The 20,411-nt window shown below is 38.8% G+C and overlaps 1 protein-coding gene across 15 annotated transcripts in view; it reads right to left on the reverse strand.

The window, feature by feature from the left end:
- Window positions 1-20,411, reverse strand: part of TFDP2 (transcription factor Dp-2) — a 185,345-nt gene that overhangs the window by 43,493 nt on the left and 121,441 nt on the right. For all 15 annotated transcript variants that reach the window (XM_021069559.1, XM_021069563.1, XM_021069566.1 and 12 more), the window contains 3 exons: window positions 13,667-13,770; window positions 8,624-8,745; window positions 6,752-6,799 (listed from right to left, as the gene is read on the reverse strand). In XM_021069559.1, coding sequence (XP_020925218.1) covers window positions 6,752-6,799; window positions 8,624-8,745; window positions 13,667-13,669 — 173 coding nt within the window. In that variant the 5' untranslated portion in view covers window positions 13,670-13,770. The remainder of the gene's footprint in view (window positions 1-6,751; window positions 6,800-8,623; window positions 8,746-13,666; window positions 13,771-20,411) is intronic.

Raw genomic sequence — 20,411 nt, forward strand, 5'->3', positions numbered from 1 at the left:
AAATAAAATAAACAAAAACTTGTTCACAAATTTCACAGCAGCATCATTTATAACAGCCCAAAGCAGGAGTTCCCACTATTGTTTCTGTGGTGGTGTGAGTTCAATCCCCAGCCTTGCACAGTGGCTTAAGAATCCAGCATTGCTGCAGCTGTGGCACAGGTCATAGATGCAGCCTGGATTCGATCTCTGGCCTGGGAACTTCCATAAGCATGCATGTGGTCAAAAAAGAAAAAAAAAAAAAAAAAAAAAAAAAAAAGCCCCAAGTAGAAACAACCCAAATGTCCATCATTAATAATAATAAAAAAAAAAGAAAATGTGGTATATCCATACAACGGGAATATTACTGGGCAGTAAAAAGGAACGAAATGATTGATATATGCCACAACATAGTAAGTTCTATGTCAGGGGTCGGGGGGAGGGCTCCAGAGGGTTAAGAAAGATCCCCTGGCCCAGATGCTCTTTGGATAGTCTTCATTTCATTACCCTTATTACTTCCCCCACCGATTCATTCTTAATTTTTTCATTTCTCAACTCTGTCCCTCAGTGTCAGTGTAGGCAAGAAGGGCTTCCATCTCCAATGCTGACTTTCACGCATATGCTAAGAGGTGGGTTTCCGTACTTTCACATATAATTATAATCACACTACCTTTCATCATCCAATCTTTGGAAAGATCTAAATCTCTACCACGTTTTATGTCAACTCAAGAGATTTCCTTCTTTCTTTTTTTGGAAGCCCCCAGGGCATATGGAAGTTCCCAGGCCAGGGATCAAAACTGAGGTGGAGCTTCGACCTACACCACAGTTGTAGCAATGCCAGATCCTTAACCCAATGCGCCAGGCTGGGGATCAAACTGGTGCCTACACAGAGACAAGCTGGATCATTACCCCATTGTGCTACAGTGGGAACTCTCCTTTCATTACTTTTTACACAAAAATTTCAATATGATCTTACAGTTGCAGATTAAAAATGGGCATTCAGTCCATCATTTCAAACTAGAAGTTTCCTATATAAATCTTAACTAAGTAGAATTTACACATTTTTTTAAAAACCTGAGCTCTCTGAAACACCAAGACCCTCTTCCCAAATAACACCAAAATCTGGCCACAGGATATAAACACTATCACCTCTCTTAGACCCTGAATCAAAAAAAAAAGAACCAATAGGAAACACTCTTTACCAAATAAAACCAAATTGAAAATTTTTTAAATATTTAAGAAAATAAAACTATTTAGTTTGAAAAGCATGTTATGTTTTATTTCATTTGAAGTATTCTTAATTTCATATTCATATTTCATTTGAAGTATTTAAAGAAGAGTTCCCTAGGAATAAAAGAAAACGTATTTTATCTTTCCAGAGACATAACTAGAATCTACAACCACTGTCATTTTATATTTTCCCATAATATTTTGTATTTACCTATAAAAGTAATATAAAACTAATTTTAGAGTCTAACAGTATACTCCAGGTGTAAGTTGTAATAAATGTATTCCATTTAAATAAGAAATTATGGAGTTCCCCTTGTGGCTCAGTGGTTAACGAACCTGACTAGCATCCATGAGGATTCGGGTTCAATCCATAGCCTCACTCAGTGGGTTAAGGATCCAGCACTGCCGTGAGCTGTGGTGTAGGTCACAGATCCCACATTGCTGTGGCTGTGGTGTAGGCCGGCAGCTACAGCTCTCATTTGACCCCTAGCCTGGGAACCTCCATATGTGGCCCTAAAAAAGACAAAAAGGCAAAAAATAAATAAATAAATAAGAAATTATATATAATACACAATGAAAACGTCATTTCCCATTAAAATAAGTCAACTAGAATGTTTAAATCAGCAAAATAACTTAGTAATACAATTTAGAAAAATAAAAAACCCAACTCAACCCCACTTTTCCTGTACATATACATTGTGTTTGTTGGGGGAGGGTTGTTGAACAGGAAATGTTGATCAGTCATGGATCTATACTCTCTCCCCTCCTTGTCACCCAGGCTTGTGGCAATTAACAAGTTAGATATCACTTATACACTAATGATATCATGTAGATAACTTATCAACTTCTCAAACTCTGTATGTCCTAAATAAAACTCAGTTCCTCCCCAAACCTACTCCTAACTACAATAAATGTAAAAGGCATCAATATCCACTCAGCTCTTACTGCAAAACAAAAGTCAATAAAGCCATCCTTTCTTTCTTTCTCCCCTTCATTCAATCTATCAATATATCTTACTGATTCCACCTCCAAAATGTATCCTTTTTTACTCCATCTCCACTGTCAGGCCACTGCCCCCTGCAACAGCCTTCTGATTTTCCTGCTTCTTCTCTTGTCTCCTTAGAGTTCATTTCCCCCTCAGCAGTCAGGGTAAATTAGATCATGTCACTTTCCTGCTTAAAACCCTGTTTAGAATACAAACCAAATTCTCTATCATGATCTATAAGGCCTTTCATACTACAACCGCTGCCTACCTCTCCATCCTCATCTCACTCTGACTCTCTCACTATCTCCAAGTCACTGTGCCCCAAGTATTACCTGGTCCCTCAATGAGGAGCTAGGTCTCTGCCATTTCCTCAACCTTGAATCCCTGGATTCCCCAGGATATCTACATGGCTGACTTCTCTGCACTCAAATGTCCCCTTCTCGGAGAAGCCTTTCCAACCAAGGTAGCCACCACCCTTCCAATACCCTACAAACCACTCTTCTAAGTTTCCTACATACCACCTATCACAATATAAAATTATCTTGCTTATTGCTCCCTACCCCAAATATAAGCACTTTAAGGGCAGAGACTTATCCATCTTTTTTTTTTTTTTTTTGGCTGCAACCATGGCGTATGGAAACTCCTGGGCCAGGGATTGAATCTGTGGCACACAGCTGTGGCAACACTGGATCCTTAACCCACTGTGCTACAGCAGGAACTCCAAGACTTATCCATCTTGTTTATTATTCTTGCTAATGCCTAGAAAATACCAACATTTAGCAGATATTCAAAATATTTATTGAATAAACAATCCCATAAACATCACTGAAGCAGTGCAGATATTAATTACATTGATTTTTTGTCAGTATTAGCTTACTATAGTTTAAATTATATTAGTTTATTGGAAATAAAAGGATTTTAAATGTAATCCAGCAGGAAAAAAAGATCTTAAGATTATATGAGCACAGAGGAAAAGTGAAACACCATTGAGCTAAATCCTATTCAGCTAAGACAGGAATAAAATGACATATATGTAGGCTAGTGCCGCTGCCCGTGATATAGGCAGGACCTTCATCCCCCAACAAAGGTCCCAAATAGGTCCCTTCCCTATTAGAAAGAGACCCATTTAGGAGAATTCTGTCCAAAGGAAGATTCTATCCAAAAGGAGAAAGTGAAAGTGAACCAACAACCTTCAGGATCAAAACCTCAGGCAAAGAGTGTCCGTTGTAACTCAGTCGTAACAAACCTGACTAGTATCACGAACACGTGGGTTTGATCCATGGCCCTGCTCAGTGGGTTAAGGATCAGTATTGCCATGAGCTGTGGTGTAGAGTGCAGACGTGGCTCGGATCTGGTGTTGCTGTGGCATAGGCTGGCAGCTACAGCCCTGATTCCAGCCCTAGCCTGGGAACTTCCACATGCCACAGATGCAGCCCTAAAAAAAGAGGGGGAAAAAAAACAAAACAAAACCCTGGGCAAAACCAGAAAGGGGGCTTTCACAGCTCCTTCCATAAACTCTTTGCAAAGAAGTCTAATGGATCAGAACACAAAGAAAAAACTAATGAGAACTCCCCAGTGGATCCTTTACATACCCACACAATTTCTTTGGAAACTGATCTACTCTTGCAAATGAACCCCATGAAGAAACAGCTGTGTAAAGCACACTTCAAGTTGAACTGTCAAGTGGTAAGATGAGGATGAAAAGCTTATGCATGTATCTATGTGGGAGGATGTTTTCTATATACATATGTAAATAAACACATGTAATATACATCTCCTTATCCCTGAGAAACACTAATATCGAACTATGTATGATAGTAAATCAACATACAAAAACAATGAAGAGATGAAGAAGATTAATTTGTGGTTGAGAGCTGGCTTTTTGAAGTTCAGCACGTGGGAAAAAGGAACTGAAGACTTCTCATGGCATTATAGAAAAACATATATTTGGAGGAAAATAACACTTGTTAGAACGACAGAAAAAGAAAAGCATGTGTAGTAATCTTTGTGGTTTGGTTGGGGGGGATAGGATTTATTACAGAAAAGTTACATTAAGGAATAAAAAGAGTCTGGTCACTTACGATGGAGCATGATAATGTGAGTAAAAAGAATGTATACATGTATGTATAACTGGGTCATCTTGCTGTACAGCAGGAAAAAAATGTAATGTATTGGGGAAAAATAAATAATTAAATAAATAAAAATTAAAAAAACAAAAAAGAATAAAAAGCATAAGAAAAAAAGCCCACTGAATCAAATGCTAAAAGGGAAAGTCAAATCAATGGCTGTTGCAACAAATTTAACCTAGCACTTTTATTTGTGATCTTCAGAGTCTTCTCTCTTATAAGGAATAAAAAGAACCTTATTTTTTGAATATACGTGTGTGTGTGTGTGTGTGTGTGTGTGTGTGTGTGTGTGTGTGTGTGAGAGAGAGAGAGAGAGAGACTGGGTCACCTTGCTGTATGGTAGAAAAATGACAGAGCACTGTAAACTAGCTATAATAAAAAAAATCATTAAAAGATTTTTAAAAACTTACTTTTATATTATTTGCAATACACAAGTACCACCAATCATAACTAATGAATAGTTCCACTATAAGGCCTTAAATCTTGCTAAACATACAATTAAAAACTTGTACTGCTGCCCTTTCCAAGGATAAACATGAAGAAAAACCAGTATGAGCTGGAAAAAAGGAATTTCCATTAGAGAGAAAAGACCATCTTGTCATCTTTTTCTACATGATACAGCAGTTCCTCAGACACGGTTTAAAACAGTTAAGATCCAATCCAAGATGTAAGAACAAAGGCCACCAAGGAACTAAAGCAGAGCTGGTGTCAATGCAAGAAAACATACATTTTTTTATACAGCCCTGAGGTCCTCACCCAGAGCTTACTCACTCTTATTTTAGACTGAACTCTAACACCTCTGGCCATCTAGTTTCTCAATGCACAGAAAACCCAGAGACTGCTACTAGAAACTGAAGACAGAAACTGTTGTATTGAAAGCAGATGACTTAACAGGAGAAAGGAAACTAAAATACTGTTGAAAAAAGCAATTACATAAATCTTACAACCAAAATTAAATTTAAAGAAGTATTACTGGTAAAGTCTCATCTAAAATGATATCCAGGAGTTCCCGTCGTGGCTCAGTGGTTAACAAATCCGACTAGGAACCATGACGTTGTGGGTTCGATCCCTGGCCTTGCTCAGTGGGTTAAGGATCCAGCGTTGCCATGAGCTGTGGTGTAGGTCAAAGACTCGGCTTGGATCCCACGTTGCTGTGGCTCTGGCGTAGGCTGGCGGCTATAGCTCCAATTCGACCCCTAGCCCGGGAACCGCCATATGCCACAGGAGCGGCCCTAGAAAAGGCAAAAAGACAAAAAATAAATAAATAAATAAAATGATATCCATCTTACAGAATTTAATGGGTCTGAGATTGTCTTATTTTAACATAGTATGACATTACCATGAAATTCAGTATAGTGGCTTGTGTGGAATATTGAACTTAAATTCAATTAATGACCCTAAGGTGAACATTTTTAATCCTGGAGCTTCTGACTTAGGCAATTTTAGTTTATTCAACAGACCAGAGGTGATTCTGATGCACACCAGGAGCTGAGAGCCAAGATCCTAACAGTATAACCTAAGGAAAGGTTATGCTATCTTCCATGTATTATTTAAGAAAGAATGAAGATGTAATAGACCAGATGATAAATTGACACAGCTGTACGTTATATACAAACGTTTGTTAAGAGAGTAAATCTTAAGAGTTCTCATCACAAGAAAACATTTTTTTTTTTTTTGCTTTTTAGGGATGCACCCGCAGCATATGGAGGTTCCCGGGCTAGGGGTCTAATTGGAGCTACAGCTACCAGCCTTCGCCACAGCAACATCAGATCCGAGCCAAGTCTGTGGCCTACACCACAGTTCACGGGAATGCCAGATCTGTAACCCCTGAGCAAGGAGAGGGATTGAATCGGCAACTTCATGGCTCCTAGTCAGATTTGTTTCCACTGTACCACAATGAGAACTCCCAAAATATTTTATTTTCTTAAATTTTGTACCCATATGAGATGACAGATGGTACTAAACTTACTGTGATAATCATTTCATATGTAAAACAAATCATTATGCTGTATACCTTAAACTTAGTGCAGTATATATCTCAATAAAACCTGATCAAAAAAATAAAAGAAATGAGAATTTACTAGGATCTTTAAGTATGTGCAATAAAAATTGTTTTTAAAAAGTTTGGGTATGTTGAGGTAATGTGGAATATTAACTTTGGTAGAAAAATCCAACTCCCAAAAGGAAGGAGGGGACTAAATGGCATACTTCCAACAGCCAGTCTCCTCATTGAATATCTTTTGAAACCACACAAATATAATATATTCACGTAATGATGAGTGAAGCAGAATACTAATGTGGAATGAAATTATAGTAGAAACTCAACAAAGTTAAAGTTATATGAAGAAAAACATCTCATGACTTAGAGTTTGGGCACCAAACCCTTCTCTATGCAGTAGCATCTCTTAAACAAAGTACTTGTACTTGTACTCACCTTTCTGAAAAGTCAGAGTCTATAAATTCTCTAGCCCGTTTTCTATCACTGCAAAGAAGAAAAGATACCATAAAAAGAATATATGCATGAAAAACTTTATTTAATGAATACCTGATTATAACTTGGCTAATTCCATATCCAAACACAAAACTAGCAAATATAAGAGATATGTACATAAAATAAAAACTTTATCAATTGGACCAAGAAATCACAACATAATAGTCGTACTTTGAAATGAGCTCAATGAATCTTTAGAGAGGAATATATTACAGATTCATAGAGGAGAAGGCACAGAAAAGTTTTATCACTTTGAGATGACTATCAAAATACTAGAAAATTACACTACCCCCAAAATAAAGCACAGCTGGTGCCAAAAATAGCCAAACTCTGGTCATCTCAAGAGTGGGCCAACACTACTGGCGTAAGCTTGGTTTTCACGTATGAAAAAAATTTTAGATCTACATGAGAATGTTGTTAAGGACTGAATAAGGGCCACGGAATTAGAGGTGATTCTGTCACTTCATTTTATTGGAAAAGTATGTATATATATGAAACCCTTCTCTGTTGTGTATGTGTGTCTTAAAGCACTTCCAGCATTGTTATTTGATTCATTTCTTCAATATCCTTGAAGCAAGGAGATTCGTAGCTAAGACTTCCTGTCTGCTTGCTAGAACTCACAAGTGTTAAGTCAATGATAGAACCACAGCACGGATGCCACTCTGGAAAGAACTTCTAAAGTGAGGAAATGAAGTTTTGGGTCATTTATTTTATTATTTCTTTTCCTTTTACGGAAGGATGAGATGCTAAAGTGATAAGGAGTAGAGAAAGATCAGGTAAAGGGATTTTACAGATAAAGATGAAACATGTACAGACTTGATACTCAAAGTGGCAAATCAGTAACACAGAAGGAATACTGAATTAACTGCCAGTGATTAAAAAGAATAAAGAGAGGGAGTTCCCGTCGTGGCGCAGTGGTAAACGAATCTGACTAGGAACCATGAGGTTGCGGGTTCGGTCCCTGCCCTTGCTCAGTGGGTTAACGATCCGGCGTTGCCGTGAGCTGTGGTGTAGGTTGCAGACTCAGCTCGGATCCCACGTTGCTGTGGCTCTGGCGTAGGCGGGGGGGCTACAGCTCCGATTAGATCCCTAGCCTGGGAACCTCCATATGCCGCAGGAGCGGCCCAAGAAATAGCAACAACAACAACAAAAGACAAAAAGACAAAAAAAAAAAAAAAAAGAATCAAGAGAAACAAAAGTGGAAAAAAAATAACATATTGGGGAAATAAAAAAAAGAAAAGAATTAAAATAAAACTCAATGAAAGTTTTAATGTATTTGGCCTCCTTTTCCTATTTCCTTTTCCAGTTTTAAAGGGAATAAGAATGCAGAGGGAAAATTCTGAGTATATATATATATATATATATATATATAAAACTTAATATTCAACTCCTTCGATGTGTGACTCCTTTCTTAAGTTTGTTAAAACAATATAAAATGTACTTTTCACATTCCCAAAGCAGCTAAATGTCATAATCATGAAAAGCAGTCTTCCTCCAGAGTTGAAGAAAGTCAGAAGATTCAGTTACAATCAGTTATTATACTATTTTTCTGTTTAAAAATAGTTGCTCCATAAAACAACTATAATGGAAAAAATAAAAAGTCATTTAAAAAATTTTTTAAATTTAAAATAAAAAAATAAAAAATGCTTGCTCCAGAGCTGATTTACATCTAAGATATAAAGTAAAATAAAATGGGTGATTTTAAAGGAAAGATACTTTTAAGAACATAAAAAAAGAACAGAAGATAGAAAAAAAGATTATAACTTAAAAAAAAAAAATGCTTTTAAACATGGTAATCTGCAGCAAAAGGCTTACCCAGGGACCCAGCCAGTAGCTTCTGCTATGTGTGTCTGAGTAACCATTGCTGGCGCAGGGGTATATGGACTCCCAATCAGAACACTTCCTGAACTGGTTAGTCTCTGTGGTGTGCTTATAATCTGTAAGGCAGGACAAAGAAAACAATATTCACAGTTGTTAAGAAAAGCCTACAGGGAGAAAATAATGCTGATGCTTACCTACACACAAGGAGGAAACCTTACAGTCTAAAATGTACTTAATATCAAGCATCTCAAACACAAGCAATCCCTTTGACTCACTTATATCCTAAGCTAAGCACAGTACCCTGAATACTGATATGAAATCACAAGGTAGGTTTCAGCACGTGAACAGCAATTTGGAAGGATTAAGTTGTCAACTGACAACATATATATTTTTTGTCTTTTAGGGCCACATCTGGGGCATATGGAGGCTCCCAGGCTAGGGCTTGAATCAGAGCTACAGCTGCCGACCTATGCCACGGCCACAGCAACTTGGGATCTGAGCCATGACTGCGACCTAAACCACAGCTCACAGCAACACCGGATCCTTAACCCACTGAGTGGAGCCAGGGTTTGAACCTGCAACCTCATGGTTCCTAGTCAGATTCGTTTCTGCTGTGCCACGATGGGAACTCCTGCAATGAGTTCTTAAACTACGACCATGACAGGAGTTCCTGCTGTGGCACAATGGGTTAATGATCTGGCTTGTCTCTGCAGAGATGCAGGTTTGATCCCCAGGCCAACACAGTGGGTTAAGGATCCAGCATTGCCACAGCTGTGGCGTGGGTCTTAGCTCGGGCTGAGATTCGATCCGTGTCTGGGCACTTCCATATGTCTCGGGGGCGGCCAAAAAGAAAAGAAAAAAAAAAAAAAAAAAAAAGCTAGGATAGCAATAGCTTTAAGAAACAAAACCAGGAGTTCCCTATGGCCTGGTGGTTAAGGATTCATCATCACTGCCATGGCTCAGGTCACCACTGTGGTGCAGTTGGATCCTCAAGTGCAGCCAAAAAAAAATTTTAAAAGAAACAAAACCCAAGGAAAGTCAACACAACTTGATCAACCAGTGAACACTGGAAAAGTAGTGCATATAGGTGATAAGTAACACACATTTATAAAAAATGAACCTTAATTTTGAAATCCCAAATTAAAGTAATATTCAGTTGATCGGATAAGAAAAATGAACATTTTAAACTGTATATTCTTCTCCACCTCCCCACAAAAATACCCCACACATCCTTAATTTAAATGTAATCATATATTTCTTTGACAATTGATTACAGTTGGCCTACGAAAATCATAGAGCAACTGAACCTCATTCTGGAGATTTTCTGTCCTCAATCAAGATATTTTATGTGCTACTGCCATCTATACAACAAGAAAAGCCAACAGAGCATCTATATTCTGAAAAGAAAGACTCTATATAATTATAAAATGTTACTTTAGAGGATTTCACTGTTTGACAAAATTTTTGTTTCACCGTAAGAAATACTCAATTTTTAAACCATGTTAAAATAAAGACAAGCATGAGATTATCTTACATAGAGAAAACCAGATCCTCTTAAGAAAATGGTAAGTATCCCAAACTAAAACAGTTACTGCTAGTTTCTATAAACACAGGAAACACCTTTTTTTAATGAGGCCTTTTGAAATTTCTACCATTATGGAATTCTGGTCATGGCTCAGTGGAAACAAATCTGACTAGCATCCACGAGGATGCAGGTTTGATCCCTGGTCTTTCTCAGTGGGTTAAGAATCTGGCGTTGCCGTGAGCTGTGGTATAGGTCACAGATGCAGCTCGGATCTGGCGTTGCTGTGGCTCTGATGTAGGCCAGCAGCTACAGCTCCAATTTCAGCCCTAGCCTGGGAACCTCCATATGCCATGGGTACTGCCCTAAAAAGGCAAAAAACAAACAAACAAAAAAAAAACAAGAAAAGAAAAGAAACTTCTACCGTTAAGATTAGGCTTCCAAAGAGACACGGAAAATTTAAAGGGTAAGCAGAGAAGGACAAATGTAAGAAGCAAACAGGTGAGGTTTTGTTTAAGAATTTTCTAACAATTTTTTTTAAAAATCATGGATGAGAGATTGAAGGTGAGGGGAAAATGTTTAAAAGAGACAAGTAAGAGAAGAAGAGAGAAATGCTTTCATTGCGGTTCTACAATATATTAGGAAATCAAACTACAACAAATCAGGAAATCAAAAAGAAAATTCTGATACGTGGAAGAGACTCAGAACTGCAAAAAGCTACTCAGAAATAGGGAGACAAATGAAGGCCTTGGGCTGGCCTGTTTTAAAGGAGAGCCTCAAATCTCTTCTTCCAACTTTTGCTTTGCTGATTCTCAGGTGTGCAGAAATTAGGAACACACATGATCACTTATTGTCACAACTGAAGTGTGTAAAGGCTTAAATGTACACTAGTTCAAACTGACAATCGGAAGAAAAATTACATTTCCAAAAGAGGAAATCAAACTTGAGCCAAAGCATGGATAAACAACAAAGTCCTACTATATAGCACAGGGAACTGTATTCAATCTCCTATGATAAACCACAATGGGAGTTCCCGTCGTGGCACAGCAGAAATGAATTCAACTAGGAACCGTGAGGTTGCGGGTTCGATCCCTGGCCTCGCTCAGTGGGTCAAAAATACGGCGTTGCCATGAACTGTGGTGTAGGTCGCAAACACAGCCCGGATCTGGCATTGCTGCAGCTGTGGTATAGGCCGGCAGTTGTAGCTCCAGTTGGACCCCTAGCCTGGGAACCTCCATATGCTACGGATGCAGCCCTAAAGACAAAAAAAAAAAAAAAAAAAACCCCACAAATGACAAGAATATGACAAAGAATGATATACGACGAATGATGACATATATATGTATGCATAACTGAATCACTACCCTATAGAGCAGAAATTAACAAATACTGTAAATCAACTATACTTCAATAAAATTTAAAAAAATAAACAAAACCCCCCACAAATTTGAGCCATAGCAGCATTGCTAAAATACCAAGAGGAAATGGTCTCTCAAGACAGAGGAGCACTTTAAGGGCCAAACTCATGAAAGTTCAGGTACGTTTGTTTAATTTTGATATTCATATAATTCACATTTCAAAATACTGACTTTCAAGTCAGCTATGCACTCTCATTTGCACCCACTATAGTGGCTGGTGAAGGGGAGATGCTTATCAAGTGCTCAAAAATATACCCTGAACTACCTTGAAATGGGGGTACTCACCTGGGCTTAAGTTTCTATGAGGCTTAGAGCTAGATTACATTCTTTACATAGCTATAGTATTGTGCAACAACTTTAGCTTAGATTCTGCAGATGATTAACTCTCCCCAAGGGATCCAGAAAAATGTCATGTCTAGAATGTCTTAAGATCCTAAAGACTTTCCGAAGCCACAAAGAATGTAAAAAGCAATTTCTGTCTAAATAATTTTGCATTTAATGTAGTCCATGGTACAGTACATTACAAATAAAAATTTATACTTATTGCTCTGTAGATAAGATGTAAGCACCGACAAGGAAGAATTATTGTTCAGATGTTTACATATTTTTGCTAGAGATGGTTGAGGCCATTTAAATTAGGTATAGTTTTTAGATTAGCTCTACGCAACTTTGTCCATAAATAATGCTTTCTTTTTTTTTTTTTTTGTCTTTTTGCTATTTCTTGGGCCGCTTCCGCGGCATATGGAGGTTCCCAGGCTAGGGGGTCTAATCGGAGCTGTAGCCACCGGCCTACGCCAGAGCCACAGCAACGCAGGATCCAAGCCACGTCTGCAACCTACACCACAGCTCACGGCAACACCGGATTGTTAACCCATGGAGCAAGGGCAGGAACCGAACCCGCGACCTCATGGTTCCTAGTCAGATTCGTTAACCACTGTGCCACAACGGGAACTCCTAAATAATGCTTTCTTTTGAATTTTTATTTATTTTTTGTCTTTTTAGGGCCGTGCCTGCACCATATGGAAGTTTCCAGGCTAGGAATTGAATCGGAGCTATAGCAGCCGGCCTACATCACAGCCACAGCAACATAGGATCTGAGCCACATCTGCAACCTATACCACACGGCACCACCAGATCCTTACCCCACTAAGCGAGGCCGGGGATTGAACCCATGTCCTCAGGGATGCTAGCTGGATTTGTGACTGCTGAGCTACAATGGGAACTCCCTAAATAATGCTTTCTTAAAAGTTCTACATACTTTGATGGAGCTCCCATCATGGCTCAGTGGTTAACGAATCCGAATAGGAACCATGAGGTTGCGGTTCGACCCCTGGGCTTGCTCAGTGGGTTAAAGATCCAGTGTTGCCGTGAGCTGTGTGTAGGTTGCAGACTCCGCTTGGATCCCGTGTTGCTGTGGCTCTGGCGTAGGCCGGCGGCTACAGCTCCGATTCGACCCCTAGCCTGGGAACCTCCATATGCTGTGGGAGTGGCCCAAGAAATGGCAAAAAGACCAAAAAAAAAAAAAAAAAATTCTATATACCTTAAGCTTTAGCATAATTAATGGGATACCTTCAGAGAAACAGCTATTTTCCACTATTTCTACTTCTAAAGATTAAAATGAATTGGTGAGCTGTTTATTCTCAAATGTCCTTTAATCAAAGCGTTTCAAATTAGTAGCTCCAGATATGGATTAACTGTTGGGTCATAATCAATCTATATGAGTGTACACGGCTTAGTGCAGTAAAAGCTGTTTTACAAGAAAAAGAAAAAAGGAGAACATAAACCATAATAGATTTCAAATCAATTTAACTAAACAACTGAAAACAAAAGAAGCCTCATTTAAGAACCAAAAACCTTAATATGACACATTCAGAAACCAGATTCAAATACGTGAAAATTAAACACCGAGGAGCACAATGCTTTTCTTTTTCTCAAGACTAGTCAGTTACATTCAGATAGAAAGAAAACTTCAAAAAAGAAATGACTAATGAAAGAAATTAACTGGAATATGTGACCAAGCATCTTTAGTACAAGTATCCTTTGAATTAGTCTTACCTAAGCAAACTTTTAAGTCCTAAAATTTGATGATTTTCTTACCATTTGGGGTCCAACATTCACATTTATTGGTCCTAAGGTTTTTGGTAAAATCTTTGTTGGTGAGTTGGTGCTGGAAACTGGAAATGCAACAAATGAAATATTACCTGAAATGAGAGCAAAACTCTAGGTTAATGTTCTGCAATATCAAGGCCACTTTCTATGTATCTATACATGCATGGTCCTAACTTCAGCTTTGCTTAAGCAATGTGTAATTATCTTAATAAGGAAGTTAGGAACAAGAAGCCATAGTGAAAAGCCAGAGTAACTATTTCTTTGTTGTAGTGAATACAGTTAGTTCCACTGAACAGCAAACTTGTAAATGAAATAGTTCAGTCTATTTGACAACCACAGTTCTTTTAGTTGTTTTTTTAAAGGGAAAAATACTTAAGAGAGTTTATATCAGTTGAGAATTCCACTTAGATCTTTATTAGAAATCACAGAACAACAACAACAACAAAATGCAGGAAGTATACTATATGATACGAAATAGATTTCTATTAGAATTTCTTTATAGTATACTATAAAAATTTATACTAAAAGTTAACATGTTTTCAAAATGTTTGAGCTGAGTTTTTTAAAGTTTTATTATAGTTGAGAAATTAAATGTGGTGCCACCTAATTACTGATGGTGAAAACTATGGGGGCTATAGAGTATTACCAAGGGATTTAAACAATTTACATTTCAAATTAAGGCAGCAAAGTGCTATCCTCTAAAGCAAAAACCCAATCAATAATTTGCCAACTTACAATATCAACTACTTAACTCCTCCTTAACAGTCTATCAATGTTTCTCTTATAACTGTCATCTAATGTAATAAAGGAGATCACACAGGAAGTTTGTGAGAGTCAATATTGAAACTCTGGGGAAAAAACCAACATTTAAGAGCAGGACCAGAAAGACACATGGCTCCTCAGGTGGCTTCCTTCCTTACCACTTCTAAAGCTTGCCAACTCCTGAATGCCCATCTCTTATCTCCTCTCAGCAGATCTTTGGCAGTAAGGAACTCAGACCACCAGGCTCACTTACAGCTACTCATCCTCAACCTGTGGACTTATCTGCACCCTCATATGTTTTTAGTTATTTCTGAGTAGAAATTCTCACACAAAGTCAATTCATTCATGCCTCCTCAGGGAGCTCACTCATCAGTTATTTACTCTGTCTCCTGAGCTTTCCACTGTGCCATTAGCTCCTTTCCTTCTGCTTTCCTTTGCCCTTTTGTCAGGGATCATTTCCCCTCAAATTCCACATTTCAAAGTCAAATTCTTTACCTTCCTCATGCTCACTCAGCAAGGCCTAGAACCCAAATCTGCTTCTCCTTCAGTCTTGGTTCAGGATCACCACGCACCCAGTGACCCAATCCAGAAACCTCATTCAAATGACCATCATGTCCTACTTGTTATCTCCTCTCCCTCTTTCCTTTATGTTGCCAGCACTTGTTTAATTTGGAATTTTATCAAATCTGGTTTGAATAACAGAATTATCTGGGAAGCAATAAAAAACCACCAGTGCCTGGGTCTTACCTCCAGAGCGGTTGATACGGCGTGAACCTGGGCATCAGACAGGTAAAAGTTCTCCAGGTAGTTCCCAAGGTGCAGCCAGAGCTGAGCACCACTTCCTCAACTGGATATCTTACTTCAAACAGCTTTCCTAGCCCCTCCACACATCTGGGACAAACCGGTCTTTCCACTGGGAAAACTGATCTAGACACTCCCTACTGAAGGCCTTCAGAGATGCCCTAGCCCCTCCTAAATGCCTCTCAGGCTCCTCAACATGGCACAAAGCTTTCTTGTGGAGATCTCACCCCTGCCTCCTCCCTTCCCAGTTTCATCATCAGCTACTCCGTCCTCGTGCACCCTCTACTCCAATCAGATTAGATACTCTGCAGTTCCAGAAAGGCCCCCGCTCAACCACTCCAGCTTTGGTGCATACCCTTCCTTCTGCTGGGAAGTCTCTCTCCGCTGGGACAACTCCTGCCTTGCAGCACTTTTACTGCATACCGTTTTCTGAGCAATTACTACATACTAGAATTCGCTCCAGAGGCGTCCCATATATGTATATATCATCTCAGTGCTTAAAATGACAGTGGGGAGTATATTATTACTGACTCTAACACATGAAGAAATGAAGACAGAGTGAGGCTAACTAATCTGTACAAGGTCTCCCAGGCAGTAAAGGGCCAAAGCTCCACCTCCAAAGCTTCTGCTCTCTGCGTCACCTCCTCCTTAAATAAGGTGTCTCCAGCCTCAAGAGTCTAGGTCTTGGATGCCCTTCTTCTGGATTTTCATAAAGCCTACTGTTACTTACCTGTCATTCTACTATTCGTAAGCTACATTTCAGCTTTGCAGACTGACATCTGCTCTAGTCCCTGGCACCAAAGAGGTGCATGAAACAATAAAAACTGCTTGATTTGCACAGATTGGAGCTGTTACCTTTCCTAATCTGGATGCCAAACTTCCTGTAAGGTTGCCTAAACTCTTTTTTTTTTTTTTTTTTGTCTTTTTGCCATTTCTTGGCCCACTCCCTCGGCATATGGAGGTTCCCAGGCTAGGGGTCGAATCGGAGCTGTAGCCACTGGCCTACACCACAGCCACAGCAACACGGGATCCAAGTTGAATCTGTGACCTACACCACAGCTCACGGCAATGCTGGATCCTTAATCCACTAAGCGAGGCCAGGGATTGAACCCGCAACCTCATGTTTCCTAGTCGGATTCGTTAACCACTGAGCCACGATGGGAACTCCTCTTTTGTTATTTTTTAAGAGGTGTCATAAATACTGAGTCTGAAACAAATTTAAACCGTAGGTCCTTTGTTTACTGTTTTTAAAACATGATATAACTGGTATTGTCAAATAGTTTCCATACTCTGTAACTGCAACTGATTTACATGCATATCTTATCAATTGCTAAAGAGTAAGGTTATTATCACAACTCCCCAAATATGGTTATTCATCTGTTTAAAAATCCACTTAGCTGGAAAATACTAATCTATGAGTCTAGGAGAGCTCTGTAATTGACAGACATGTGTCATAAACTCATTCCTGAGCAGAAAAGGAACACCCCATATATCCATGTGAGAAGAACCCAGTCCTAAAAGAGTCTGGCTCGCAAATGGTTTTTTAAAATGACTTTTAATGCTGCTGAATGTTTATAGTAAGATCATCTATGATATACTATGTTAGAAACAAAAGTCAAAAACATGCAGAAAAAAGTAAAGCAAGAAAAATACCAAAAAAAGGTTATGGAACAGATTAACCCTAATTTGAAACCTAACAGTCAAGGAAAATTAAGAATATAAAACTTAGAGAAAAGCAAAAAGAAAAATATCATTAAAGTCAGATTGGTCACGCCAGTTAATACCAAGGAATTTAGAGGGATGTTAATAAGTCCGACAAGTTGAATCTAAAGTGTATTTGGACGAATAAAGATCAAGAACAGCCAAGAAAATTTTGAAAAAAAAAAGGCATAATGGGGAAGAGAGGAACTTTGGGCTCCCAGATTTCACAATTATTACATAGCTAAAGGGACTGAAATCATATGACATTGGCTAAGATGCAAAGAAACTGTCAAAACAGAAATTAAAGTCCAAAAACTACTCTATTTACTTATGAAAATTCTATGTACGGTAAAAGCAGCATTTCAAATGAATGGAGGAAGGGTAGATTACTTAAGAAATGTTAAGACAAGAAATTGTCCACTGAGATAAAAGAAACCTTAGATTTCGATTTCTCATTTTGCACAAAAATAAATCCCAGAAACAGAAAATATTTAAATACATTAATCCATAGAAGTATTAGAAATATAATTTTATTTATTTATTTATTTATTTTATTATTTTGGTCTTTTGTCTTTTTATGGCCACATGGGTGGCACATGGAGGTTCCTAGGCTAGGGGTCTAATTGGAGCTACAGCTGCCAGCCTACACCAGAGCCACAGCAACGCCAGATCCAAGTCGCATCTGTGACTTACACCACAGATCATAGCAACACCAAATCCTTAACCCACTGAGCAAGGCCAGGGATCGAACCTGCAACCTCATGGTTCCTATTCGGATTCGTTAACCACTGCGCCACGACGGGAACTCCAGAAAACATAATTTTAAAAAACATAATCTGGGATAAAGGCCCTTCTAAGCATGTTACAGAATTTAGAAAACAGATCAACAGATTTGACTACCGAAAAATAAATATCTTCTAAATAGCAGAAGACCTAACACACTTAAGACAAATCTCAGATGTGGTGAACAAATTCACACAGGAAGCAATGCTTAATTTTAATAGTACAAAATTAACACTTTTTAAAAAAAGAAACGTTTTAATGTACCAGATTGATAAAGATTAAGAAGTTTGAGGGAGTTCCCGTTTTGATGCAGTGGGTTAGGAATCCAACTAGTATCCATGAGGACATGGGTCCGATCCCTTGCCGTGCTCATTGGGTTAAGGATCTGGTGTTGCCATGAACTGTGGTGTAGGTCACAGACACCTGTGTTGCTGTGGCTGTGGTGTAGGCTGGCAGCTGTAGCTCCAATTCAACCCCTAGCCTGGGAACTTCCATATACCACAGGTGTGGCTCTAAAAAGAAAAAAAGGAAAAAACATCTGCTTGGTACCTAGTATATGTCAAGCAGTAATGCTAAGTGCTACAGATCCTCAGGGCAAATGAACTGTCCACTGCGCTCAAGGACACATCTCCTGGGGAGCCTTTTTGGAAGGCGGTCCAACAGTGTATTTATTTAGAGAGGAGTTATGGGATTGCGTGTTAGAGAAGAAAATTTTAGGTAAGTCCTTTAAAAACAATTACAAATTTTAAAGCCTCTTCCCACCCCAACAAATATCCTTTCAACTGTCTTCTGTTGCCCAAGTGGCAAGCTGACCCCTGGCCTCTCCAACAACGTCATAGTTAAAAATGGCCCTACCCCCTGACCAGCAATTCCTTTGCTGGATATGCATCCTAATAAACCAAGTAGCTAAGAACAGTTACACATGTCCTAGGATTGCAGTACTGTGGATAAAATAAAGCGAAACCTTGGAAACAAGTTAAACCTTTAAACGTCTTTGGTATACATGTATATGACAGAATATTATCGAGCCCCTAAAAAAAGACAAGGATGTACTGCCATGGAAAAATGTGCCCACTGTAATAAAGTAGGATTAATATGACTCCATTAACCTTAAAAACTACATATACACCCAAGTTTACACATGCATAAAGAGTTCGGCAAGATAAACAATAAATGTAATAGAGGTTAGCTCTGGATGAGCAGAATGGAGAAATGTTCTACTTGTTTTACACTTTTTTTTTTTTTCTTTTATGGGTTGCATGTGCCACATATGGAAGTTCCTAGGCCAGGGATCAAATGTGAGCTACAGCTGCCAGCTTACGGCAAAGCTTAAGCAACGCCAGATCTGAGCCGCGTCTGCTACCTACACCACAGATCACTGCAACACCGGATCCCTGATCCATTGAGCGAGGCCAGGGATCAAACCCACATCCTCATGGATACTGGTTGGACTCATTTCAGCTGCACCACAACGAAAGTCCTATACTTTTTTATTATTAAAAGTGTAATGAACATGCATGCACTAGTTTTATCATGTAAAAAGCTATCGCCATACTGAAGAAAAAAGTGAGAGGGAATCAGCCACAGTTGCTGAAACAAACTGAAGATCTATAAATGATCTGTGATTTATGATTAGTAAAAATGTCTGCTTTAGAAACAATTAAAGGGGCCCCTTTGGGAATTCAACAATTGTAATAATACCTAGAAATAAAAGCCATGGATTTAGACATAATTTACTTTCATCAAATTGACTGGGTTCAGCAGCAGAAGTATAATTTTTTGGACTCTAAAGGGTCATTTAAATAGTTTATAAACACCTAGTCTCCTGAAATTTCAGCCACATTAGAAGTAAACCAAACCAAGTCTTAACAATTTTTCCTAAGTATCTGGCCTTAATTCATAGCTCCTTGGCAACATGGGTCCTAACACTGTCCAGAAGCAAATGCCTGGCACTTGATGTATTTATTAAAAACAAAAATTTAAAGACCTGCCTGGATTTTAGTCCTGGCAATTCCCTGATTTAACTAATGAGATCAATCACCTAGGAAAAGGGCTAGAAAAAAAAGCTAAAAACCTATGCCAGGAAGTTCCTGTCGTGGCGCAGTGGTTAACGAATCCAACTAGGAACCATGAGGTTGCGGGCTCAGTCCCTGGCCTTGCTCAGTGGGTTAACGATCCGGCGTTGCCGTGAGCTGTGGTGTAAGTTGCAGACGTGGCTCGGATCCCACGTTGCTGTGGCTCTGGCGTAGGCCACAGGGGCTACAGCTCCGATTCGACCCCTAGCCTGGGAACCTCCATATGCCACAGGAGCGGCCCAAAGGAATAGCAAAAAGACAAAAAAAAAAAAAAAAAAAAAAAAAGCTTATTAAAAAAAAAAAATCTATGCCAAATCTTGGCACAGGCACAAAATTTTGGCTCAAAATCGATTTGAATTTCTTTAGTAATTGGAATCTCTGTTTTCCATTAGAATTGTCCTGACACCAAAGGTTTCTTTCACACACATAATTCCTTTTTTTGGGGGGGTCAGTTTCCAGGTATAGTTAGTCACCTTCAGTATGTCCAATTAAAATGAAAAGTTCAGTCAAATAACTGTCTACATGATGTCACTGTAAGTTATTTTTCACAGCCCTGACATGCTGGGGGGAAAAATTTTTTTTGGCCTGAAATGACTTTGGGGAAAAATCTC

Source organism: Sus scrofa, chromosome 13 (assembly GCF_000003025.6).
Source record: "Sus scrofa isolate TJ Tabasco breed Duroc chromosome 13, Sscrofa11.1, whole genome shotgun sequence".
Lineage (NCBI taxonomy): Eukaryota > Metazoa > Chordata > Mammalia > Artiodactyla > Suidae > Sus > Sus scrofa.